The 24,872-nt window shown below is 48.1% G+C and overlaps 11 protein-coding genes across 11 annotated transcripts; 5 read left to right on the forward strand and 6 right to left on the reverse strand.

Moving 5' to 3' along the window:
- Window positions 1-210: 210 nt before the first annotated feature.
- On the forward strand, window positions 211-2,108 carry EV420DRAFT_1523990 (uncharacterized protein). The gene is made up of 2 exons (XM_060472323.1): window positions 211-599; window positions 649-2,108. Exons 1-2 carry the CDS (start codon window positions 249-251, stop codon window positions 2,035-2,037), a joined length of 1,740 nt encoding a protein of 579 aa, XP_060333918.1. The 5' UTR covers window positions 211-248; the 3' UTR covers window positions 2,038-2,108.
- Window positions 2,109-2,306: 198 nt separating this feature from the next.
- EV420DRAFT_1477055 (uncharacterized protein) lies at window positions 2,307-3,582 on the reverse strand (the record flags this gene model as incomplete). The annotated part of the gene is made up of 2 exons (XM_060469388.1): window positions 2,307-2,373; window positions 2,444-3,582. The coding sequence occupies 2 exons, from the start codon at window positions 3,580-3,582 to the stop codon at window positions 2,307-2,309; spliced, it is 1,206 nt and encodes a 401-aa protein (XP_060333919.1).
- A 1,437-nt stretch (window positions 3,583-5,019) lies between these two features.
- On the reverse strand, window positions 5,020-6,738 carry EV420DRAFT_1734457 (NADP-dependent oxidoreductase domain-containing protein; the record flags this gene model as incomplete). Its single annotated transcript, XM_060479982.1, has 12 exons — window positions 5,020-5,231; window positions 5,281-5,474; window positions 5,525-5,663; window positions 5,721-5,793; window positions 5,841-5,876; window positions 5,934-5,988; window positions 6,043-6,097; window positions 6,151-6,203; window positions 6,253-6,338; window positions 6,403-6,501; window positions 6,556-6,668; window positions 6,724-6,738. The coding sequence occupies 12 exons, from the start codon at window positions 6,736-6,738 to the stop codon at window positions 5,187-5,189; spliced, it is 963 nt and encodes a 320-aa protein (XP_060333920.1). The 3' UTR covers window positions 5,020-5,186.
- Window positions 6,739-7,342: 604 nt separating this feature from the next.
- On the forward strand, window positions 7,343-8,489 carry EV420DRAFT_1523996 (uncharacterized protein). Its single transcript, XM_060472324.1, has 2 exons — window positions 7,343-7,729; window positions 7,783-8,489. Exons 1-2 carry the CDS (start codon window positions 7,388-7,390, stop codon window positions 8,206-8,208), a joined length of 768 nt encoding a protein of 255 aa, XP_060333921.1. The 5' UTR covers window positions 7,343-7,387; the 3' UTR covers window positions 8,209-8,489.
- A 262-nt stretch (window positions 8,490-8,751) lies between these two features.
- On the reverse strand, window positions 8,752-10,251 carry EV420DRAFT_1523999 (uncharacterized protein). Its single transcript, XM_060472325.1, has 4 exons — window positions 10,196-10,251; window positions 9,970-10,140; window positions 9,796-9,914; window positions 8,752-9,739 (listed from the first exon to the last, which is right to left on the reverse strand). The coding sequence occupies exons 1-4, from the start codon at window positions 10,229-10,231 to the stop codon at window positions 9,100-9,102; spliced, it is 966 nt and encodes a 321-aa protein (XP_060333922.1). The 5' UTR covers window positions 10,232-10,251; the 3' UTR covers window positions 8,752-9,099.
- Window positions 10,252-11,388: 1,137 nt separating this feature from the next.
- On the reverse strand, window positions 11,389-14,413 carry EV420DRAFT_1761579 (caspase domain-containing protein; the record flags this gene model as incomplete). Its single annotated transcript, XM_060480668.1, has 17 exons — window positions 11,389-11,838; window positions 11,900-11,963; window positions 12,018-12,082; window positions 12,141-12,218; window positions 12,275-12,343; window positions 12,401-12,414; window positions 12,472-12,496; window positions 12,547-12,558; window positions 12,616-12,666; window positions 12,723-12,769; window positions 12,832-12,894; window positions 12,949-13,045; window positions 13,295-13,543; window positions 13,598-13,816; window positions 13,871-14,021; window positions 14,074-14,221; window positions 14,272-14,413. 17 exons carry the CDS (start codon window positions 14,411-14,413, stop codon window positions 11,812-11,814), a joined length of 1,521 nt encoding a protein of 506 aa, XP_060333923.1. The 3' UTR covers window positions 11,389-11,811.
- A 1,282-nt stretch (window positions 14,414-15,695) lies between these two features.
- On the forward strand, window positions 15,696-17,613 carry EV420DRAFT_1181376 (beta-lactamase-like protein). The gene is made up of 6 exons (XM_060466233.1): window positions 15,696-15,783; window positions 15,831-16,410; window positions 16,466-16,488; window positions 16,546-16,654; window positions 16,710-16,821; window positions 16,875-17,613. Exons 2-6 carry the CDS (start codon window positions 16,028-16,030, stop codon window positions 17,325-17,327), a joined length of 1,080 nt encoding a protein of 359 aa, XP_060333924.1. The 5' UTR covers window positions 15,696-15,783; window positions 15,831-16,027; the 3' UTR covers window positions 17,328-17,613.
- Window positions 17,614-17,899: 286 nt separating this feature from the next.
- On the forward strand, window positions 17,900-19,204 carry EV420DRAFT_1639521 (caspase domain-containing protein; the record flags this gene model as incomplete). Its single annotated transcript, XM_060476980.1, has 4 exons — window positions 17,900-17,941; window positions 17,988-18,257; window positions 18,309-18,640; window positions 18,709-19,204. The coding sequence occupies 4 exons, from the start codon at window positions 17,900-17,902 to the stop codon at window positions 19,202-19,204; spliced, it is 1,140 nt and encodes a 379-aa protein (XP_060333925.1).
- Window positions 19,205-19,316: 112 nt separating this feature from the next.
- EV420DRAFT_1524012 (caspase domain-containing protein) lies at window positions 19,317-21,046 on the reverse strand. Its single transcript, XM_060472326.1, has 4 exons — window positions 20,960-21,046; window positions 20,781-20,903; window positions 20,447-20,722; window positions 19,317-20,386 (listed from the first exon to the last, which is right to left on the reverse strand). Exons 1-4 carry the CDS (start codon window positions 21,038-21,040, stop codon window positions 19,475-19,477), a joined length of 1,392 nt encoding a protein of 463 aa, XP_060333926.1. The 5' UTR covers window positions 21,041-21,046; the 3' UTR covers window positions 19,317-19,474.
- Window positions 21,047-21,069: 23 nt separating this feature from the next.
- Window positions 21,070-23,534, forward strand: EV420DRAFT_1524015 (uncharacterized protein). The gene is made up of 8 exons (XM_060472327.1): window positions 21,070-21,307; window positions 21,530-21,868; window positions 21,919-22,053; window positions 22,111-22,303; window positions 22,357-22,464; window positions 22,515-22,895; window positions 23,031-23,111; window positions 23,167-23,534. The coding sequence occupies exons 1-8, from the start codon at window positions 21,084-21,086 to the stop codon at window positions 23,413-23,415; spliced, it is 1,710 nt and encodes a 569-aa protein (XP_060333927.1). The 5' UTR covers window positions 21,070-21,083; the 3' UTR covers window positions 23,416-23,534.
- A 95-nt stretch (window positions 23,535-23,629) lies between these two features.
- Window positions 23,630-24,823, reverse strand: EV420DRAFT_1619016 (DNA breaking-rejoining enzyme; the record flags this gene model as incomplete). The annotated part of the gene is made up of 5 exons (XM_060475420.1): window positions 23,630-23,935; window positions 23,992-24,155; window positions 24,212-24,470; window positions 24,534-24,578; window positions 24,629-24,823. The coding sequence occupies 5 exons, from the start codon at window positions 24,821-24,823 to the stop codon at window positions 23,630-23,632; spliced, it is 969 nt and encodes a 322-aa protein (XP_060333928.1).
- Between the last annotated feature and the right edge of the window lie 49 nt (window positions 24,824-24,872).

Here is a 24,872-nt window from a genome sequence, read left to right on the forward strand (position 1 = left end):
CGAACTTATACGTACTATCTTAGATTTCAGCCTTCCACTCCGGGTATTTCAAACGCAAGTCGGAAAGTGTGACAGTGGTATACATCTGTATCATCTATCGGGTCCCTTTCCCTTAGCAGATGATTATTATCACTGCGTCGTCATGGCGAATAGGCGCTCATCCTTACTTAAAATCTTGTAAGCATATCTATGCTGGTTTTCTGCTTCACCATATCATTCGTCCCCAAGATTCGTGAAGACAAAGTGTCATGGACCACCACAGAGAGGAGCGCGCGGATTTACTCACACCTTCCTGGTCCAGCGAGGATCAGTCATTTTCCACTCCAGCAAAGTCGGAAACAGATCTTTCATCCTCGTCTGCCACCCTCGCCGAGTCACCACCGACAGCTCAACGGATACAACTAAGAGGCACACCAGCCGTCATAGCCGTGCTACTCCTCGGTGCCGCACTTACTGCTGGGATGCACCATGTTTACCTATTTATCCTACAAGGACGCACCGTGTCAAGCCAATTCTGGATAAAGAATTCATCCAACGCTCTGAGTACATTGGTCCAGTGGCTTTGCATAGCATCAGTTTCGGTATCACTTACGCAGCTCGTGAGTATCTTTTGTTCAAATCGGGTAACTTAATTAACGGGCTCAGTAGATCTGGTGGCTTATCCGTCGCAGACCATTCACTATCCTTCAATTAAATCATTTATTTGGTTTACCCAGCCCTTTTCCAATTCTCCGCCTTGCATCATCCAAACGACTCAGGAATGTGATTCCTGTCATCTTCATGGCAACAATTGTGCAATTACTTGCGCTCGTATCCATCCTCGCTCCCAACTCTCTCGAAGTTGGCTCAGCTTCTCCCAAAAACACCACCATCTCTGTTCCCACAATTTCCTTCAGTAAATCCGACAATATTTCCGAAGTTCGATGTGACTTCACCCCTTCTACAGCATGGCAAAGGATCCTGATTCAAGCATTGTCGTCCGATACACTTGTTGGCTGGAATGCACCTATAGGATGTGGGAGAGAGTGCCATTACACGATCCAATACCCTGCACCTGCTCTGAGATGTACAGAGCTCAGTCCGGGTGAAGTCAGCACAATGCTTCCCGAGATTCCTGGGGATATTGAGTCTTGGACCGTGTATAATGCTACGTACGATCTTATGGACACTACCACCGGCTCGAATATGTCCATGGCGTGGCGTACGTATGATGCTGACGGGAAATCAACATTTGCTGGAGCTCACTGCACACTCTACAACTCCACCCAGCAATCTGCCGTATCATTCGTAAATAACACTGGAACGGTTTCCCCCAGTATCATATCCTACGGCAGCCTTACAAAGTACTCCGACGAGTCGATCGTGTCGCCTCACGTTTGTGGTTTCGGCCAAGATAGCAATGTCCCCCCTCAGGCTGAGATTGCGTCCCTCCTCCGTTACACAGCCATTGTGTATTGGTTATATATCCAGCTTCAAGGAACAATTACACTCTCCTTTCTTCCCACATCGGAGAAACCGCTGGAACATTGGTTCCCTGTTACCGATATGATGTCCACTAACTTATTTTCGCTTGACGAAACAGCCAGAACGTTCACTCCAAACGCTGAGAATGTCATCAGCGCACTGGAGCAGATCCTAGTCAATGCCACGGTCGCACTGATAAGTTCCACGGGTGATACAACCGTGACTAACGCATCGGTAACCGAGGATCAGCTAATATGGGTTTACCATAGCCAGAGACTGTGGATCATCTACGCTGCTACCTTGATCTCAACGGCAGCATGTGGTGCCGTCGGGTTGGCTTGCACGTTGAAGGATGGAGACGATAGTAACACCACTTTCTGGGATATTGTCCGGGCGACCAGAAACTCGGAACTAGATGCTTTGGTGGAAGAAGAGAATGACGGGAATGCGGGAAAGGATACCATGTTACAGTACGCTATGAAGGGAAGGGCCTCGGATACGAATAACTCAGGTGTCTTTGTACTTTCCAGATCTCGTCGGGAGGGATCGAGCTGGATGGATATGAGATCATAAGAAGTCTGTAGATGTATCGGCTCAATGAATCTTTGACATGTATTTTCTCAGTGTTTCACCGAAGACCAAGGTACGGCTTTTTTAAACAAACTACAGCCTGAGATCAGAATACCAGCAGAACGTTCGTTTGAAGATAATAGGTAAATCAAAACACTTAGAGATCGTTTGCCCGCAGTTCTTACCAGAACAAAATATTTCTCTGAGAAAGTGCGCCTTGCGGTCAGGAATGGTCAAACATAAGGGATTAATGTCAAACACGGTTCCGTCACTTAGTACATTGGTATTGAAATATCGTTAGTCGCCGCTTGGGCTTCAACGCGAAGCGCCAGGCCAGATCTGAAGACTTCGCAAAGCATAAATCTATTAGAAAAGCTTATTCGCAAATCTCGTGGCTGGCTGTACTCACGTCGTCTTTATGGCCTTGAATGTCGGTGACATTTCTCCTTCAAATCGACGATACTCCTCTTTGGCTCTTTTCATCCATTGCAAAAAGTGCGTGATATCCCCTTGTTGCAATAGCAACGTCCCTCCGTAGAAGAGTATCTGCGCACGATAAATGTCAAGGCGCTCCTTCTCTACCATATTCAAGCACTCCGTCATCCTCTCGTAAGAAGGCTTCCGCCATGCGGAATTCCCAGGCGTAATCTCTTCCACCAACTGATGGATCCTCGCACGCCGCTCGTCAGAGGCTTCAGCTTGTTTCGCATCGAGGTGGCATGCCGCGCACGAGCAGATAAAGGAATAACCGCTCCTCAGCTGAGCTTGTCTGGCACCCCTAGGAGCCAGGACATGCGTATACGCGATCGTCACCTCGTCTCCCTGCGGAATATCTCTCATGGCACGAAACTCCCCGGTGAAAGACGAAAAATTGAAGAAATAGTGAGAATTGGGGGTACAATCGTGGTTGGCCCGCGAAAGGAGGGGGAAGATACCCACGAATTGGTTCTCTGGGTCTGGGTCTGGCTCTTCGGTGATATCGAGCATGAGGAAATTCGTCTGGAGGATGCCGTGAAGAGGATGATAGCCTGTCTTCGAGTTCTTCAACGAAAAGATGGCTTCGCGCGATGCGGGACTGAGGTCCTTCACAGAGGAGAGGTGAAAAACGCCGTTCACAGCGTTTTCTGCATCACACCGCGGAAGCGCCTTCCGCTGCGCATAGACTGGCCGCTCGGCGATGATGAGTTCCCCAGCAATGATCGCTCGACGAGCGATCATACCCACGCCTTTGCCCTCGACAGGGCGAAAAACGACGGCATTCCTATTGTCGGAAGGAGTAGGCCTATTCCACACTGTCCATGTAGATAGTTCTTTAACCTTGGCGAGATTGTCGATGTATACCATGTCATGCTTTCCTTGGGGCAGGTAAAGGAAACAAGGTGCACCGGGTATTCTCGTGTCCGAGAGAACGATACGAGGAGTCCTGGACAGAACTCGAGTTACATCGTGATCGGGTGGAGGCTCGGAAACGGATGACGATGGGAAGGGGTCCAATGAACGAATCTCTGCGGACTTTCGTGAAGAAGAGAGGAGAAAGCCTTTCCTCATTGCTGCAAGGCAGGTAACAAGGAGAATACAACTGATAAGATGCTTACCGACAAGCTTTTCTTGGCCAGCATAAATAGACGAATGCTAAAACGCCCGCTACGAAGAAGGCTTGTATCCCATAATGCCTGCGTGTGATCACCAGGAGCCTCGAACGACCCATTGATTGCAGAGAAACCGATATATACGCCAATAATAGACCTGCGAATCTCTTAGATCTGAAAAGTGGCAGATAATGTCGCTGCACAGATCTGTGCTAGACGACGGGAAGAGATACAACTGGAGGTTCCATCATTTCCCTTCGTTTATTAAAAAACGACAGGATTACAAAATGTCTTTACGTGATTTCTTTTCCGGCGAAAAGTGACATGTATCCTATTGCATGGTACCTTGAACAGGAAATCAAGTGCAACTGAGGAAACACTGACCGGTAGACCTGAAGACCAAAATAATTTCGGGTCCATGAGTCTAAGTATATCCTTCTAGCAGTGACTAGTTCTAAGGAGCGTTCCAATATACGCGCGAAGGCTGGCAAATAATCAGCCGGAGAAGAAGGAGCCTATGACCGACACTCTTACAATGCTATGACGAAAAACAGCGAGAGTCTAGAGCCGGAAGTGCTGATGCCATCATCAAGGGAGCAAGTGTACATCATGGCTGACGAACAATTCTTGCAGACTCGGAGCTTCATGGCGCCTATCTATTCATGTTGGTATGATGGTGGCTGAACTTCGAATGCCGTCTTGTAACCCTAGACCCAAACCCTTCCTATCATGCACCAAGGCGATGAAATAATTAGCCGCGTTCTTTCCTGGATTCAGGACACAGAAGCGCGGCTCGGAAATGCACCGCGTACAGACATGCACTCTTAACATGATCATGGGGATGGCCTGAAACGTATGTATACCACACCTTTTCCCTCTGTTTCGTTATTCAAAGGCTTCACTTTAGTTTAGGTGAACGAGCAAGCAGAAACTACTCATCAAAAACGATAAAATCTTTGAATGAACCCCGAGGAACGGCTAGATTGAAAAAAAACTGGGGGTTAAACAGAAGTGCCCATGCTGCTAAAATATCAGAAGAGACCCACGTTGGATAGATATTCTTCATCATCCCTGGATGTTATGCGAATCGACCACAGAAGGTCCCTGGATATCCATTGATGACTGTCTCTCTGCAAATGCCATGGACTCGTCTATCGGTAAGTAGACCATCGGATTCGGCAAGCGAAGATGCAGCCCAAAATAGTATAAGAGCCATGTGCTAGAAGATACGGACTCGGAAGAGCAGGGTTGTGGGCGGTCATAGAGCGGAACATATCATGCAGATAACCTACAAGAAATTTTTTCTTACTTTCTCTAGTCGGTGTCACTTTGAGGCACGGACTTTACACGGACGTAAGTTATTAAAAGTAAGAAGATCGATAGATGATTGAGAGGCTAAGGGATCAAGTTGTCGTGCCGGTCGGTCCGGATGTCCATTGCAACCGCATCTGACCGTCCTATGGCAGCGCAAGCATTTCAAAAGTACAAGGTGAACCTGAAATATTACAGAAGCTTTGCGACTTGACGTCATATACCAGAAGACTTTCACATCGAAGATCAGTTCTAATTCCTCCCAAACTTATCCAATGGCGGACGCCCGTACGTAGGCTACCATTCTAGAATTTAGCACTTCACCATTGCACCATCGACTACTCACCAGCGGCGCAGGCTTGTTATTCAAAATCTCCTCGATCTTGCACATAATATCCTCTGTGAGCTTGGGCAGAACCTCGAGTGCCTTCAGGTTCTCCAGCACCTGCTCAGGTCGCGAGGCGCCTAAAATCACCGTAGACGTATTCGGGTTCCGTGCCACCCAGGCAAGTGCAAGGGCAGCTGGGGTCGTTTGCAATTCTACATAGCCTAAGAATTGATATTTTAAAACAATACAGACGAGTGCTTACCCTCCTGAGCGAACTGTGTGAGTTCACGGACTTTCTGGATTTTCTCTTTCCCCTCGGGAGTGTCGAGAGCCTTGACCATATAATCCAATCCATTCTCTGGGTTGGATAGGCGCGTACCTGGAGGGATACCATCATTGTACTGAAAATAAATGACTGGGATCAAGAGGGGAAGTACTGCGGCAAAAGAGTAACATACTTTCCCAGTCAACACTCCACTTGCCAAAACGGAAAAGGCAGTCGTTCCAAGACCGTATTTCTTGTACAACGGTCTGGGTCGCTCCGTCAGTCGAGGGAATGATACAACGGGTAGACTTACGCGTATTCTTTCTCTGCTTGCTCTCGGTGGAACATGCTAAGAGCCAAGGAAGTGGAATTACACATCTGAGCCAATACCACGGCTTCAACCTACTTGTGCTGGCACTGCTCGGCAACGGGAGCGATAAGATTCAAACGAGAAGCGACGTCTAAATTAGAGTGCATGAGTAAAACACTTCCAGTGAATTGAGGCTGCGTCATACGATGCGCTTCTTCAATCTCACGAGCGGACCATTCTGATGTAGCCCAATAGAAGGCCTAAGAAAAATATAAGAATAACAGTCAAATCTGGAGGAATCCCGTCTACATACCCAGCCTTTCTCGATCACAAAGTTGAATGCCCTAACAATCTCCTCCATCGGTACTGGAGTCCGTGAATGAGAAACACTTGCACGTAAGAAAATTGTACTCACCATTGACGTCACACCTATGAGCAAAGATTACATCTACGTAGTTCATCTGAAGACGGGCAAGTGCTTCTTGGGTCCCTTCGATGATACTAATGCCAAACATAAGCCACGATTCAATCAAGAATAAAACTGGATACTTCCTGCTTACGCGACAATCCGCCATCGTTTGGCCCCGTCCGTAGACCCCAGAACAGTTTCGTGGTAATCACCAGGTCAGACCGCCGGATATCGAGCTCCTTGATGACGCGTCCGCTATAAGGAGCTGTCGATTACTATAGATACCAACATGACGAGGAGCAAACGTACATCTCCACTTCCGATTGTCCCTTTGCATAGGCTTCTGCAGTATCGATCATGTTGATCCCGTTATCGAATGCCGTTTTGATGATATCCTTATGACCCTCGTCAAATACAAAGTTCTAGGGGCGAAGGGAAGGCGCACCTTTACGGGATCCCCTTGGGACCGAATTCTACGTTGCTTTGAGGCATGGTCGAGGAATGGATTTCAGGCATTGAAAATAAGGCGGTCCCTTATAACGGGTCATAGGATCGGCCCGGAACTCGGGTGGCCGACATCCGCAGGTCAGAATGGCGAATTTTCGGACAGGATGGTGTGAAGGAATACACGCTAAGTATTCCTCGTAGGTATGGTACTGGTACACAAAGAAGACAATTGACTGCATTTCTGGACGGGTTTCGACATCGTCGCTACAGAGAACTTCGAACCTCACTCGAAGAACACAGCTGTATATGCTCGGTCGTGCAATGCTAAGGAGAGGCTTAGCGTAAATTTCCGCCCTAAGTTAGTACGCTAAGAATAGCGGCAGTCACATTCGGATTACCCGACTGTACTCTGCACCTGTGACCTGAGTAGGAGGGAAGGATTTCCAAGATCTGTGAAGCCTAACAAAGTGAGGAGAGGCACTTAGTGGCGAAGATCGTTGAAGAGCGGGCCTACTTGCGCCTTCTGCCAGTACAAGCTGCTGACAGTGAGAACTGCTGGAGAAAACTTGGAGAAAGTTGGGACCTTCACGTGACCGGTCCGATACCGACTTCATCGCGATCGCCGATCATCCCTTCCGTTTCTGGTCATCGCCTCTTGAATGTGAACACTTCACACAGCCTCGCCCTTTCTACAATGCCTCCATCTTCTACCTGGTCTGCAAATATCTCTCGTCTCCTGAGCTCAAAATCGCCTAGTCGTATAAATCCCGGCCCAGTTAACTATCCTGCTGGCGAGATCTGGAAACGCGTCGTCGTCGAATCGGTTTTCCAGGATCTGCTGCAACCGGAAGAGATGAAGGGAAAGAGAAGATTCATAAGGATGGACGAACATGGTTTGGGCGGTATCATACTTTATGAAATCCCTCAAGACTGGACCATCGAGAGCGTCCTTGGCATGAGCGTCGTTGAAGACCTATTTGACGGAATTGGGGTACGAGTGTCATTCGTTCCATTATATGCATGCACGTCATTCGTTGTGAGCCTTTTTATTTCATGCCTTCTTGCTTTAACTCTTGTTGGTCCTATTAGACTGGGCAAATCATGAATGCTCGTTTTCATAACGTGGATATGGTTCCCGTCCCCTCCCACTCGGGATTTTCGGTTGATTCTCTATCTTTCACTCTATTCGACTCCATTGCCTCTGAAGATGAATTTCATCACAACGTCACGCCTCTTCATGATGCAAAGGACGTCTTGGATAGTGACGATGATAGTTTTACAGACACTTCTCTCATCACGGATCTGGAGGATAGCGACACGTCTTTCGGCTCGATTGGACCCCTCACACCAACTAAATCTGTCCTTACACCACTGTGTATTGTAACCGATGAAGACACGAGTTTTTCGCTTAGTCCGTTACTCGACTCCTTGGGATCTACACCGTTCTCCTTGAAGGATATTGGCGAGGTGAAGAATGACTGCAGACCCGAGCTGAAGAAGGACATTTTCGTTTGAAGCTATCTTCTTTTGTCTATACGTATTCTACTCCTACATCCTTCTACAGTCCGAATTACCGCAGCTTGTACATACTATCTCTTCACAATCACTGCAGAGGCTGGCACATTTTTAATAGCCTAAAATGGGACCCTAAAAGGTTCGGGTTATCTGGAAAACCAGATGGCTCTGCCTGGTCAATGAACCATTGATGAGCCACAGCAAAGTACTTATCCGCTTCTCAAAAACACCCCATAATTGGGACCACTGGTGCATCAAATAGTCCGCTGAGTCGTACGAGCGATATATCAGGAGGGGCGAGAATTACTTTATTAATCGATTTCAAACGCGCCATTATATCCAGCTAGTATGTGCTCGAGCCACTGTTTCGAAGTGAGGAAACGGGGTACAGTGAGTCTTCTCATTTATTAGTCACTTATGACTGTGCCGTAATGCGTTAGAAGGTTCTATGACACCACTAGCACAGATAGATTCTCTGTAGTCGAAGTCTCAGCTTCAAGTGATAACCCCATATTTCAAAGATATCCTATTTCAAGACGAGTACTGAATACGAGGGCGAGATCTCAAGCACAAGATTGGATTTGATATTGCAAAGTCTAAACGTAAGTACTCCTGGCTGCTATGGTTTTCTCTATTAGTGAAAGGAGAAAGGACACATCCTCGAAATGAAAGACGGAGAAGCAAAGGAGCAGTCACCAAGACTTCATCGCACGTCTTCTACGAAGAGCACAGAACTACTCCAGGTAGCTCTGTGGTAATAAATACAGAGGGTATGACAGAAGGATTGGCACTATTACGCATCGCGTCAGTGCTCCAGTGAAACCTAGTAGCGGTGTAAGAGAGAAATTATAAACCTGACCATAGCTAAGTACAAGCAGAATGTAACACATCTCATCCCATCCTCATCGGCAGTCGGGGAACAACGACTATATCAGGGCGGCTATTTACGTCCCAAGGCTGTGTTCCCGCATGCTCAGCCTTATGTCTCTGCCAGTCTGCCCGCTGGCACGCCTCTCCGCAGTACAAAGCACGCATCTTCCTGCCCTCCTTCTTACACTGCGAACAAATACGTAACTTGCAACTGATCCCCTCCCGTTTGTGGCATGTCCTGCATGCCTCGTAGAAGCAAAATGAAGGGATGGTCATATTCTGTCGAAAGACGTTGTAAGGCGGTGCTTGACACGCAAGCGCTGTGCTATAGACACTTGAAAAGTCGGCCACGTACGTCCCGGTGGACGGGAATTGAGGACGCAGTGCGCTATCGAATGCGACATCGGAGAGGGGAACCATATTTGTGAAGTATTGGGCGAGCGAAGAAAGGGCAGAGAGATGGATTATGTATACATCACTGTGGTGTATGAACACGAGGTGTTTATCTATCCGTGGTATTCCAATGATTCCCTCTTTCCTCGTGTTGAACGTGGCGTCAGAGTGGACAGTATCTGCCACGAGGCCGAGGATATTGGGTACATGGTAGCGAAAGATGCCATTGTTGTAGTCATTCTGGAAGAAGAATGTCACACCAGAATATCTGTGGGCAATGTTAGTCATAGACGGGAGTCTGTAAGAGGCGACACGGGTACATACACTTTACACGGCCCTTGACGAGTGACAACGGTATAGCCCGTGTCGTTCAAACCCAACCTTTGGATATCTGAGAGCTTCAAATAAACACCATCGTCTGACGATCCAATATGGGGCTGGATCTTCCGTGGCGTTCTAATGAGATTCAGAAGTCCTTCACCGTATTCATTACCATACCTTGACCTTCCGCGAGTTTACACGGTTGACGACTGTGCATGGATATGTAATTGGACGTCGAATGTTCGTTGGCCTGCCGCTGTTCAGATGAGCGGCTAATTCTTGACTTTTCTCTTCCATCAACAAAACACCGATAGTGTCGAATCCAGGGAAAAAGAGCACGCTGTGACGCTGAACGCCACAAGGTCAGACCTGAAGGCCGAAGAATGGGTCAAAGGACTATTACCTCGAAAAAAGCACGTCCGACTGACCCATTAGCCATTTCGATGAGGGAAGTTGGGAAGCCGAGATCGATGCTGATGAAATTTGCGGGCCCCTTATATGCAAGCGCATATCTCCGGAGGAGTCGGGCCGAGACCGGCAGGTGAGCGTGCTGTGACCATGATGTAGATCACTGTCGGTTCGAAATACGTGGGAAGGTTGGCATACCATCAGTGATATTGACATTGAAAGGAAACCCGATACACTCACTAAGTAGACCGTACCGTGAATGTTGGTGGTGGTGGGATGCATCGGACGAATTGGGATGAATTTCCCATCGGTGACGCATCGAGGTCACATCCTAGTATCTGGAAGACACCACTCTTTAACTAAGAACCAAAAATTGTGAGAACGGCAAGATGTCCATCAAGATGAAGAGCCTACCCCTCTTTCGAATATGGGCAGTTCATATCTGTGCCAACGCGTCAGCCGCAGGTCTCGGAGGAAGCAGTAAACACTCTACAGGTCCAATATCAGCTGACATATAAGCGCATATATAGGGTGCTCAACTCTTAGAAGGCGACCATGCGTGTAGGCATTTTGTGGCGTCAAATATCCTGACGTGACCAAGCGTGGTAGAAACCGATAGAGATTACACCAGTGACTGGTAGTGCAATCTAGCCAATCGCCAGTGGTCTTGACATCAGAGTCCGGTCGGCCTTCTTAGCCATCGACGAAACTTGCACGACAGGAATCCTGGCAATACCTGTTACCGATGCCTGAAAATCGGATTCAATACTGTAGGAACCAAAATATATGGCGTCATCTAACCGAGAAGCTACAGTATTACTGGGGTGGCCCCTGCGAATACGCGCCTGCAGAGCCCGACATCAGTATGAAGACCACAAGAATAGGCGCTGTTGTATACCTCGATTCTTACACGGGCCTATTTTATTGCCGTCCCAGGAGTCGGGTTCACCTTAGCCGAGAAAGCATTCACGACTATGGTGGTCAAGAAGGAAGTTGCGATTGTTTGACACAACAAGTTGTTGATAAAAGGGCGCGGAGGCGGGATTTGATTTCAAACGCTGCCGCACTTTCCGGGCCAAAATGCCTAGCAGTCGACCGCAACGTAAACTTCGCTACGCGTATCCTGCTCGAATGTCGGCTTTTATTCGCCATAGCAAGGAGAGTGCATGATTGTCGATGAAAAAAGATCCCGGGAGTTGTTCGTCCAGATGCCTCTTAACTTCTTGTGCTATACTACAAAACTATTATCAACCTAAAAGTGGGTTTCTCTGACAATGTATAGCCTATTAGTGTTATGAGATATCTCGATTGTCGACTACATGAAGCAGGTATCTAAGTTTGACGGTTGACTCAACGGAAGCACGACAACCAGCCGTCGTATCTAAACCATGTCAGTTGGTACCAATGTTTTTGAAGATAACATTGCTGTATGAAGTCGCTACAGAAGTAATCCGAGGTAAGTCAAAAAAGAAAATGAATTGTAAACAAGCACCGCTTGGAAGAAAAGGATAGAAAATCTGGATGCTAAGGAAGCGGAATTCCGATGCAAAGGACGAGAGGTTGTCTTTGTTTGCACACGGAATAAGTTCTTGACGACGGTCGTCAGTATCCTTACAAGGTAGCCGGCAAATCAGGGTCCTAATAGTAAAGACCATAAATCAATCGATCAAATAAAAGACAGTGCAGGGTAAATACCCACAATACTTTGAGAACTAGTAGCTAACTGAGGCTTTTCGCGTCTGTCTCGGGCCGTTAGAATATTCCTAATGATTAGAGGTTACCGCAGAACATAATGATCACGGGCAGATGTAATTTACCTCAATGAATGAAGGAGCTGTCGGCAAGACTGTTTCGGGTTCATCTTGAGGGACGATAGAAATGCCTATAATCCGTTTGAGAGCACGTCAAGGTATGGGTGGTTAGTCGCAATAAGTGCGCACATAGTTGAAGGCGCTAACAGTCATGCCTCCGATGACCGTCTCATGAACAGCCATACCCTTTCCACCGGACCAAATCACCTTTGTCTTTATCAGCACCCTTTCTTGCCAGGGAAATCGAGGAAGGGGATACTTACAACGTCGGCGGCGGTGGACTTGAGCGATATCAGCGGGCGTGGACTCATAAGGTGGGTGTCACAGTCATACTAGAGTAAACGAAGGTCTGTCAGATCGGCAAGGCATCTAAAGTGCGCGTTTCTTACAACGTAGGGAAGATCTAAGAAGAATAGTGTTATTCAAGGGTGCTGGTGAAATAGTAATTGACTATACTGACTCAATGCCGCTTCGGAATGGCAGCACTGTTAAATAATTGATAACGTAGGACACAACAAGATATCTGCACGCTCACCGAAAGTAGAACCTAACAACGGAAGTTATCTATGTGCTTGAATCAAAAGGGAAAGGAAAGGTAGCGTACCGTAAGCCGGCAACCCGCTGGAAGAGGCTTTACCATGATCTGGTATATTTCCTGGATCGGAACAAGGATGAGATATCGGTGGAAAGATACATAACATGGGAGCTTACTTGATGAAGTATATGTCCATGCTGGTAGTAATCGACCGGCAAAATGGCTGGGAAAGTAGAAGAAGTCTATTAAGTGCTGCGTGGATGTCCGTCAAAGAAGAGCGAAAACCTTCATCGTATTTATCAACCCTGTTGTCATCCTCAGTGCTAACTTGTTCGCCATTTCCTGCGTCTAATGGTATGAAATCCCAGTCAATAAATAGCCTTGGGTATTAGAAGAGCATACAGAAAAAGACCAGTGTATCTCCCCGCTGAGCATCGCTTGCAAGCCAATTTATGGCTTCGATTAGTTCTTCCTCGTTGGGTGTTGATGAGGATCCGGACTATCGTCTGTAAGCATCGCGATATCCCAGGCCTTGTAGCCGCAGTAATCTAGACGGCAGGAATAATTAATACACATGATAAAAATAAGGTACGAGAAGGACACTGGCATATTAAGAACTCCCGAATATCTCTCGTATCGTTGATGCATCCTCCGAGCTGATCAGGTTGCCCGAAATAGTTGATCCCAATCTATGAGAGACATGTCTTGAGTATCGATAGCATGAAGACAGCGTCAAGCAAAAGCTCACGCAAAGCGCCTTTCTGCGGGGAGCATGCCGATCCTTGGATCTTTGAACTAAATTCCCCGAACTCGGAACAGGTATCCAAGGCGAAAGATAGCGCCGTATGCTCGCTCTTTGACTGTACAAGATTAACGGCGTCGGGAGGAAGTTGGTAAAACACGACACAGTCCAGAAGAAAGTCGTAGTGAGGGTCGATAGGAGGATATAATATGTCATGTACCGAGAGTCGAAGGTACTCTGGACTATGGCGGTTCTCTAGGGGAAAGGTTTCGATCAGTTCAGAGTGAACAATCAGGGAAACTGGCGTACCTCGCCTCTATCTCTCTTCACGTCATGACCCATAGCATTCAATACCCTATACTGATTGAAGACTTGGGTCAGAAGTTCATTATGCGAGACCAATAAGAGTGTCAAGGTACGATGCATGTCCGAATGCTCCGCGCGAAGCTCTCTCATACCGTGTTCAAGTGTCCTGAGATAGGTTTCAGACACCTCATTGTTCGCACAAATCCTCACAATATTCTTCGTCTGAATAAATCTGAGAAGGATCGATTTCGGAAGATGAGATAGTCGGGGACGTACGTTAAAGTTTCTCTGTAGGTTGTCGACCTGCCGTGCAAATCCGTTGATCTCGTCGCGAACGTTGGAGGTCATGAGATATTGCATAATCCTGATCTTACTAGCGTTATTCCTTTCCATCTTTCTCAATTCATGGGTAATGTCTTCCAGGCACCTGTTGTCTCTGTATTGAATGAGAGAAAGACGGTAAACACGCGGAGACGTACCGCATGAAATCTGTACACACTTCTTCAATAGCTAACCCGTTTCCGGTACCAACTCGGGAATATGTGACTGCGGCATCCTTTACGGCTATTACAGTATCCCCGATGCGCTCCACTAGTTCCCGAATATCCCTGTGATTGGTGGAAGCATCTTATCGAGATCCATTAGTATATTTAACTGCAAGAAGTGAAAGTGCAGACACACATCGATAGTTTCGAGGACAGTTATAGCCAATGCTGCGATTCCCTTGATATAAGGCAGCGGAGCTATATCTCCTGCGGCTTGTAAGCCTTTGAGGATGACCAAGGTTGGACGAATCGCTGCGTTTCCCTTGTTGCGCATGGTGGTAAGACGGCAAGAGTGACTTCTACAGCTTTATGTCCTTAGTCGGTCTTTAGTCAATCAGCACAGCACGAGAATGTCCATAAATACATATCCGCTGAAAGGAGTCTAAAAGGGTTGGCTACGCGTGAGAGGTTAAAGATGGAAACTCAATGGAAACATTAAGTAAATTTTGAGGACAGATGGTAGCCTGCTTGTCCATTGTCAAGTATTCGTCGAAAGAATAGTGCAGCATATAGATTTCCTAGAAAGCCATTTGTACTGTACGCCGCAGCTATCTTCATTGCGGACCATGTTGCAGTATGACGATGTGATGGTGCGGATGACCGGCCCGTCGGCAAGTCAACAAAGGAGCGTGGGAACCAAAAGCATTTGCTTTCTTTCCGGCCACCATATCAGTTGTTTCTCATCCCTCCATCGTTGCCCAAGAGCGAGTTCATTCGCACATCGTTGTCGCAGATGTGACGCGGAACTCTCTGTAGGCTCGCTTTGGAATGACGACTGAGTGGTATGTCTCCATGCCTAGTCACGTCGTTGACGCTTTTGCAGCATTCATAGTTCATTGGCGAAATACGGATAAACTCTGTATTCTCACTGCGCGTACAAGCTATTGCCTGCCGATAAGAGTCGATGATATCGCGGGGTTACTAGTATGCGAGTCAAGGAAGCGTGGTTATATGCGCGCAAAACGGGCTGGAATAGTGTCGGGAAGGATATTTCCCTGCGTAACCTGCAGCTGTCTCCTTGGACGCTTGGGATGTTGAGGTATGTATCGTCCTCACTAATTGTTTTCATACTTAGATCCCTTACTTCAGTAACGATAGCGTTCCGTCAGTCTTAGTACTGTTGGTAATCTGGTAGAGTCTGGTAGAGTGATCACTGAGCAGGTGGTACACTGCATGCAATATAGCCTAGAATGAGGTGCGCTGTCGTTAATTTCATTGTGAACAGTCGTTGATTATCACAGTACCAACAGGCCACACGAGACGCGCCCTAGTATCTCCATGGGAACTCAGGAATGCTTCTCGCTTGTACTCCTTCTCCTAGTATTAAGCTTCGGTCGTCTATTGAAGAATGAAGTCATCCTGCTATGGCCCTTAGGCCAAGATACTCCCGCCGTTTCTCATTCCCTTTGAACCCTTTCTCGTGACCGCGAGTCGCTAACAATAACAATGTCATAGCGTGAGTGTGAGTGTTACAGTGACGCCATGTCGGCTGACCGTCTTGGAAGGTTTCGGTATATGGGATTCATCAAGGCACTCTCACATCGACATACCGCAGTCTCAATTAGTTATACGGGATGGACAGCTGACGGCAAAGATCGCAGGCCGAGTACAAGCAAGATCAGCTGACGTGCATTATCTACCACCGTAGGTTTAGCTTCGTTTAGCTGTGAATCTGTATTGACGATTAAAAGGCTTGGATGACTTCTTACTAAATTTACGAGGATGGATGAGAAGTAAATCCTATTCCCGGCAGGTCGCCGTTCCACAATCAAAACTCGGAATTTACGGCTATCGCTCGCCTAGGGGCTTCATCAGATGCGTCAGGCCCCTTAGCTCCTTTTCAAATACCATTACTCCCGCAATTATATAACTTCGCTCTCTTTTCCCCATGTGCCCCACATCTACCCCACATTCATCGATGTCCGCTACGATCCCAAGGTCCACCTCGACTGTCACAGTCCGTGCCATCAACGCTGGCAAGATCACTTTTCTGCCTGCCTCGCTGTTTTTCGAGCCCGTTTTACAGGGGTATGAAGGATTATCGGGACCGGTATACACGTTTCTTATCGAGCACCCAACGAAGGGAAAGATTATGTTTGATTTAGGGATGAGGAAGGATCAGGAGAAGTATGCACCTGCGGTGCAAGGATTCTTCGACCTGTTCAGGGAGCTGGGCGGGTACAATATGGGCGTTGACGATGGTGAAACGGTCAGTGAGCAGCTGGTGAAGGGAGGAGTGGATCTGGGCAGTGTGAATGCTGTCATTTGGAGGTAAGGTTCTGTCTACACTCCACCCGCGCCCTTGCTAATACCTCTTTTTGTGTAGTCATACCCATTTCGACCATATCGGTATCTACTTCATTTTTTCAGCTATGAGAAGAAAAATGACAATTCTTTTTTGTACAGGTGATATATCAACATTCCCATCTACCACGGAGCTGGTAGTTGGACCCGGGACGAACCTTCGTACCTACCCTCAAGATGAGGACGCGCACCTCATCGAAAACGATACCGCGTTAGTGTATTCCTTTATCACTTTGAGATTCATACCGAACTCTTACGGCTTACAGCGGGCGTAAAGTAACTGAACTCTCATTCTCCGAGACAACACTACACATTGCAGACCTTCCCGCTCTGGACTATTTTGGTGATGGAAGTTTCTACATTCTTGACACGCCCGGTGTAAGTCCTATGCTCCATCTCAACCCTCGGTTCGTACTGATGATCCACCCCAGCATCATCCAGGTCATGTCTCCGGTCTCGCACGTGTAACACCGACGACCTTCGTCTTGCTCGGAGGCGATTGCTGCCACCATGTTGGCGACATCCGTCCCACACCGCACCATCACTCACTCTGTCCCTGTCCCGCTTCACTCCTTCAGAGCGCGACGCACTCCCTCTGTAAATCCCACTTCCCCGAAATCACGTCCGAACCCTTGCTGAAGATTCCTCCACCACCTGCACCCTCCGTATACAAAGATTATGAGGCGACGATGCGGTCGCTAGGGCATTTGGCACGTCTTGACGCGGACCCGGATGTGCTGATGATTATTGCGCATGACGGAACTGCGCCTGGTGTGGTAGAGGCATTTCCGGCCGGCGTCAATGGGTGGAAGGAGAAAGGCTGGAAGGATAAGTTGATGTGGAGATTCCTGGAGAAGGACGGGGGAGGCTGGAGGTTTGGCTGAGGCTTGTGCTGGGCATGTCGAATTTGTCCTAGGGACGGGCCGGGATGCCGCGGAAGATGGGAACAGATTGTTTTGGATGCGGTCTCTTTCCCGAAAGGACGAACATGTCAGAAGGCAGTTGAAGAGCAAATATTTACTCACTCCGGTGCCTAGTGCTATTGATCACATAAGTATCATCTCAAGGTGGCCGGAAGAGTTCTGCGTTCGACACTTGCGTGCATGCGTTCAACTGCTCTCCAGAGCCCAAGATCAGTATGACGACCTCAAGAATAGATATTGTTGCGTACCTCGAGTCCTGCGCGCATCTGTCCTGAGAGCGGAGTACAGGTCAACTAGGATTGAATGAGAGTCTGTCATGATGATGGTTGAGAACGAAGTCGCATCCTGTTTCGTAGTTTACAGTGCAGGACGCACAATGATTACGGCAAATTTGAACAAATGAGCTGTTGATGGAGAATTCGGGGCGGACCGTTTGATGCTGTCGCCGGCCATGTGCTTGTCCTTCGTCAGATGCCAAAACTACTTCCTTCCTTGAAGCACCCGGGACGTTTGTAGTGTCTTTCCATCCCTCCATGGGTCTCACATGCGATTCTAAAGCGGTTTGCCAGGCTACGGTATGTCTTGCTCGTCTTTTGAGTCCACCGTTTAGATTTTGACTAGACTCTTGAGCCAAGTACTTTTGACCAAACATCAGAGGAAATACGATATCTAGAGGAGATTGAATTAGAATTAGCCCAGAAGCTGGGCATATCTGGAAAGGATGTCGATTCTGTCGAGGTTGTCTTCAAGGCCAAGCATAAAGCGTTGAGTAATGAAGATTATTTGCCGGCTTTGCGAAATCTGAATGAACTACATCGCCTGCGTCTAAATCGCAGCCTCGTTCTGAACAGTGCACGACACGAAGCGGAGGAGCGTCCCTTACCCCTAGGTGTAAGTGCGTATCCTCGTCACTGACCTCAATTCTTATCGGTGGCACTTTAGCTCCCATACACTGTCGACGCTTCTCGGTTCTGGGCCGTTCTCATCGGAATTGATGAGTATCCATATCAGGTGCTGCATGGATGCGTATCGGATGTGCGAGTAATGGAGAAGTACTTGACTGAAGATCTCTGCGTACCCAGAGATCGCATCCAGCTTCTCCTTGGATCCAAGGAGCACACTTCAGCTGATGATCCAATGTATCCTTCGCGCGCTCACATCATTGGCACGCTTACCGGACTCATCGCTGAGGATAGAATAAAGCATGGCGACAACATCATCATCTACTACGCCGGACACGGCACCTCTTATAATGATGAAGGCCACTCGGCTTTGTCGAGGCACTATGTCCCATCGATCGTGATGTCCCTTATACGAACGGCATCCCTGTTACCGACATTAGCGACCGCGAAATCAACGGTATCCTGACCGAAATCTGCCGTACCAAGGGATATCGAATCACCCTCATCCTCGACTGTTGTCACTCTGGTGGTGCCAGCCGAGAGGTGCCACCACCAGGATCACGTACTGCTCCCACAACAAGGTGCACTACGCTTCAGGATATGCTTCTCGCCGGGGACAATTATCTGAAGGGTTACAACCACTATTTCCCCGGGTCCATTCTAGCGAGGGACTGGCGGACAGATATGGACTCCCACGTTCTCGTGGCAGCTTGTAAGGAATACCAGCTTGCAAAAGAGATGAAGGTGAAACGGGAAGATGGTACGGTGGAGCACGTTGGAATTTTTACGGACTCGCTTCTGCGTGTTCTCCGGTCCGGATACTGGAGAAAAGAGACGACATATGCTGATCTCATCTTTGGTCTCGGCCAGTCGTCTCATCAGACGCCAGTAGTTGCTGGAAAACACAGGGACGCGCGCATCTGGTATCAGGATTAAGTGAAGCGTTCGCTTTGTATTTTGATCTTAGGGCCACCGATCTATTCACTTTTTCTGCACCCCAAATCGTCATTCATTCTGTGAGAAGTATTACTTTTCTGCAGTTGCAAAACGTGCGTACTTTCACGATCCATATTATATTAAGCAAAATGTCTGTATCATAGTCAGTAATTAACAATGGAGCGACTATGGTAAAATACTACGGAAGTAACGAAACTAGTCATTAGTAAGTATACAACAAGTTCGAGAGACCTCCCTGGGTCGAATGATTCAAAAGTCTTGATACCAGAAACGCGCATTCTTGTGTGTACCGTACACGACCGGTTGCTGACGACAAGAGCATTCCAAAGCTCTGATGATCTCCGCATATGTCCTCCCTTCGTCGCAGTAAGCAGACTGGAGAGCACGCACAAGCGAGCTAGTGAAAATTCCAACGTGCCCCACTGTACCATCTTCCTGTACAACCTTCTTCTCGTATGCAAACTGATAACTCTCACACGCTGCGATCAAAACGTGGGAGTCCCTATCCGGCAGCCAGCCCTTTTCTAAGATTGATCCTGGGCGATACCAGTCATAACCCTTCAGATTACCATCCCCAACGAGGAGCATATCCTGAAGTGTAGCACTTCGCGTTCCGTAAGCCATACGCGCTCCCGGTTGGGGTACCTCTCGGCTGGCGCCAGCTGAGTGACAACAATCAAAGATAACGGTGATTCGATGACCTTTGGCCCGGGAAATTTCGGTCAGGATGACATTGATTTCGCGGTCACTAATGTCGCTGATGGGGATGCCGTTCGTGTCAGGGACATCACGATCGATGGGGCAAAGAGCCTTGACGAAGCCAAGATTGCCTTCGTCCTCATAGTAGGAAGCGCCGTGTCCGGCATAGTAGATGACGATGTTGTCACCGTACTTTATCTCATCCTCAGTAATGAGTCCAGTCAGTGTTCTGATGATGTTGGCACGTGAAGGGGGCAACGGGATGCGATCGTGCGCTGGAGTCTGTTCCTTGGAATTCAGGAGGAGCTGGATACGATTCTGGGGCACCCCGAGGTACATAGTCAAGTACTTCTCCATCAAATGTACGTCCGATACACAACCGAACAGCGGACGGATCGATAGATACTCGTTGATCCCAATGAGAACAGCCCAGGTTCGACGACCGTTGAGACGAGGTGAGGGCTAAAAGATTATTGATCAGTATCAAGGTCGGTCACTAAGAACTTAAGAGTGTGGACTTACACCGAACGGTAAATCGCGCCTTACCACTTCGTGCTCACTGAGCATACCCAGAATGCTACTGCGCTCCATGCGGAGTTTATGGAGTTTATCCATGTCCGGGACGTAGAGTTGATAATAGTTATCATCCAAAGCTCTGATCATGAGCTCGACGCGAATGTGAGCTGAGTCAAAATTCTGGTCGGATACGAATTTCTCTGCTAACGCCAGCTCCAGGGCCTCCAATGGCACTAGTTCCAGTTGTATCTGCTTCAATTTTTCTTTACACCGATTAGCATCCTATTTTCAAAGTCAGAATGTCAAATTCAGGCATCAGCGGACGGAAATATTGACGCGCCTCGGTGTCCCAAAAACGCGTTGTGTTGAATTGAGGCATCTGAATAGTGTCACAATATGTCTCGGACATCGTGTGAGCAAGATGTTTGGGATGGGCTACGTCCAGAACTAGTGACGCACGCTCCTGGAACGTCGAGGTAGTAGGAGGAGCAGGAGCAGGAGCAGGAGAAGTAGTCGCACTGGCAAGGGGTCCCCGGTATCAATGGAACAGGCAGTGTTTTCTACGCCGTTTGAGAGACTGTTTGCTGGTCGAGGGAACATAAGGAGAGGGTCTTTTATATGTATTCTCACTTCCCTCCGGATCATGACGGTCCTGTCACGCGGCAAGTGCCGGGATCAAGGGTCCAGCACAGCCGCACAGACGATTCCCGTCCCTGCGACCGTCTTGACGGTCTGTTTGGTTCCCTCCCCTACTGCCCCCGCGGGAGACGCGTCCCGTCCGTCTTCCTTCTCTTCCGATCGCGATGCCGCTCGCTCCCTCGCTTTCAGACTCTTGGTGTCTGTCTGTCAGGCGGGTTTTTCAGGCGGGTGAGCGCACATGGGCTTCTGGTGCCCATGCATGCTGTGCTCCCCTGCCCTGGTGTTCTCCTCTTGGTGGGGAATACCGTGTTTCCTTTCCCTTTTTCGCTTGCTTTTCCTGCTTCTTTTATTTCCCAATCTCCTCCTTTTTTTTGCCTTACGTGGGGAGGAGGGAGAGACTCCCTACGCCTGTCTGTCTCTCATCCCTGACTAAACCGAGACATTTGCTAGGGATACCAACTACGCCACCGCCCATCATGGCTCTCGTCTTGCGACTGGTCTGACATTGTTAGGGTCCTTTTTCGCTATTGCAGTAATCGCCGCCACTGTTTATATCGCGATCGCCAGGAGGCAGGCACGGTTCTCTCAACAGCAGCGCCGTGCATCTACCAGCTCATTTGGACGGATTATGGACTTGTTTCCCCTACCCCCGCCTCTGCCTTTGCTACCAACAGCATCCTCTCCGTCGGATCCAAGTCCAGAGCCACCGCTGGCAACAAAATACGCCTTTCCTCGCTTGAATGGCAAACTTGACAAGAATGGTGATTTTGAGACTGAGGAAATCGACTTGTACGTTAAATCCGTGGCCTCTCCTTCCTTCATTGTCTGATCCTGTTTAGGTCTCTGGCTAATAAAACGGATTGGTTTGTGGATCTCTGCCAGCGTTACAGTCTCCCCTCCTACGGTACCAAAGCAGTGCGACGGGACCGTCTTATGAAGTTCAGCCAGTCCGGAATGGCAAAGTGGAAGTCGAGGTACGTTTTGCCCTTCATGTATGCCATCTTTGCTAATGGGATCATCTTGCTTCGCAGTCTTTTTACTCCTGCGCGTATCCCTCACAAGGGCGTAAGGAACGGTGGTGTCACCAAGAGAAAACCAACAAGGCGGGAGCATCGTATCCTTCAGGCAAGCTCACTCACAAGTGCAACTCCACCGGTGATCTTTGCTACGGAAAGATCAAAGGACACTCGTAGTCAGACCGTGGTGGACAGAATCCTACCATGGGTGCGTACCTACTGCTTCTCTTTTCTATCTTGTGGTGCTGATGGCAGTCTTAGGCTCATAGTCTCTTGGCCAAGATGGCACAAACTCCTCCTACAAACCCCCGCCACACTCATCTGCCAGAACGAAAGACCAGCGGTACGTACATTGGCATGCAACAGATAGTATGTGTCTTCTTACCTTATGGCTCTTCTACTCTAACGGTCTCCCGAAGGTTCAGGATCCCTTCGAGAACCCGGTTTTTGCGCAACGGGTCGCTTCGATTGTTGATGAGCACTTGGCCGTTTATCGGGGTCCCGTCGATGCTGCCACCGAGACCTTGCCCATTTCTTCAGTTGAATCGCCTCGTCCATCCATGGATCTTGACACTGCCTGCCTTGGCCTGACTACAGCTTCCAACGACAGCTTCCCTACTTATGTGGACCGCTCGGATTCACCAACCTTACCATCTCTTGAGCCTCCTATGGTTGTGACGGCTTTAGGACCTGAGATACCTGAGAGGGCACCTGTACCTTCCGACAATGATTCCGGCAGCAAGATACAGTGTGTACTGATCTTCGCCGATGGCTCAAAAATGCTAGTCCATCAACGCGATGTTCCACCGACAAAGCCGTTTCGCTATGCCACCAATATTCAAAGTCTCATTCAGAGCTGGGACGACAGTTGTCCTGAGTGAGCGCCGCCTCCTGATCACCCAATCATTATCCATGGACGTTCCGTTCCTATCAAGTACTGGAATATGCTGTATAAATATAACAAGACTGTTCATGGCGAGTGGAAGACATTGAAGAACGACTGGATGAACTGGAAGGTATCTCTTTACTACCTTCCTTCTCTCTTCCTTCCTCTCATCTTTTATCTTTCAGTTCTTCATGGAGGCCTATCGAGCCAGCGGCACACCTGAAGCATTTTGGGCAACATATTCCGACTCTCAGGGACAACGTCTGAAATACTCTCGCATCTTGCAGCTCCTTCTAAAAAAACATAAAGCGAGCAACGTTGCAGAGGAGGCAAAGCGGACTTTTGACAAGGGAGTTCATCAATCAATTTGGGTATATGAAGAAGGGGATGTGGGTCCCTATGACAAGAGATTTGAATATCGCCCAGGTATCTAAAGCAAAGATAGGAATGAATGGAGATGCAGAAGATGATTAGTTTACATTCTTTTGTCATATTTTTGAAATTATGTCCTTTCTTATATTTCTTTGCACAAAATTTTATTGAAGCTATACGTATTGTGTATAAAAAAAGTCCATTGAAGCTTTATTGAGCATACTTAGTAGTCCATCATGGCATTGTAAAAAACAAAAGTCCATTACAGCATTGTAACTAGGCACAGGCGCACGTACATCCACAGCTCCAGCACTTGATGGTGGCCTCACGGTCAAGCTTGAAGAAGTCCTCGCGACGCAGCATTGTGACGTCGTTCCAAGAAATCAGGTACTTGACAATTGTTAAATGAGTAAAATCTGTGCTCCATCCGCCCCACTCACAAATCTGTCGGATTGACCACTGAAGGTCAACCGATAACCACTGACATCCCCCACAGTGAAAAGAATGGGTGCCGTATGCATATGGTGGTTCTCCCAAGTCACATAGGTTGTTGCGAAACAGCTGGAGAAACACTTCAGGTTTCTGAGATAAAGTTACAAATGAGTATGAGTTATCCATAAGATACTCGGTATGCTTACCATCGCAGTATTCTTTACAGTGATAGGTCGATCACGTTTGTCAATATTGGGGAAAAGGTATCCCTGCGTAATCTCTGAGGCATCTATCCATTCTGCTAGGGCTCGAACAGGGCAGAGATGCGCCATGTGGGCTGGCAAAGCGCGAAGCACAAATGGGGGTATGTCTGTCATCATTGAATTGAATTCAGCAGGTGCGAAAAGATGATACAGGTACACTTACCACCAAATGGGCTGTTCTTGCGGAAGGGTAGCGTGATCGATACATAATGGATGCCGTCTATATCGTCAATGCCAAACTCGATATCATGAACTTGGATTTTGAGGGCCTCATCGATGCGGAGAAGGCAGGAAAAGGTGACAAGATAGACAGCTTGGAGCAGCCGTCGCACGTTTCCCCCACACCAATTTTCAGGTGTCTGTGGACTAGCATTCCAGTTTTCAGGCTTGTGATTATATTCATAGAGCCTCCTTAGAGTACTCTACAGAAAAAGATTATAATAAGTTATATAGATGGAGAACAGATGAAAACGTCGCAGACTCACAGGCCTAATGGCTCTCGCACTAGTCGGAGTTTCTCCTTTAGCGACCTGTATCCTTATGTCAGTTACCCATATTCTACATGATTTTTAAAGCTTACCTTGCGCTTGCGCAGACCCAGCATGTATGATGACACAACATCAGATATAGATGGGTTTCCAGAAGCTGTGGTCCGATCCCAAGGAACCTTACCTCTACCACCCCTGCGGAAGCCGTACGTAGTACCTGCCCAAAGCTTTTGAGCATACGAGTAAGTCTTCTGTGGCTTGTTGGCCCCTTTGTTCATGCCATGCATGTCAACATTGTCGCACCTGGAACCTCTTAAGTTAGACAAAATATAGAGC

The sequence above is a fragment of the Desarmillaria tabescens genome (assembly GCF_030435595.1).
Source record: "Desarmillaria tabescens strain CCBAS 213 chromosome Unknown EV420scaffold_9, whole genome shotgun sequence".
Classification (NCBI taxonomy): domain Eukaryota; kingdom Fungi; phylum Basidiomycota; class Agaricomycetes; order Agaricales; family Physalacriaceae; genus Desarmillaria; species Desarmillaria tabescens.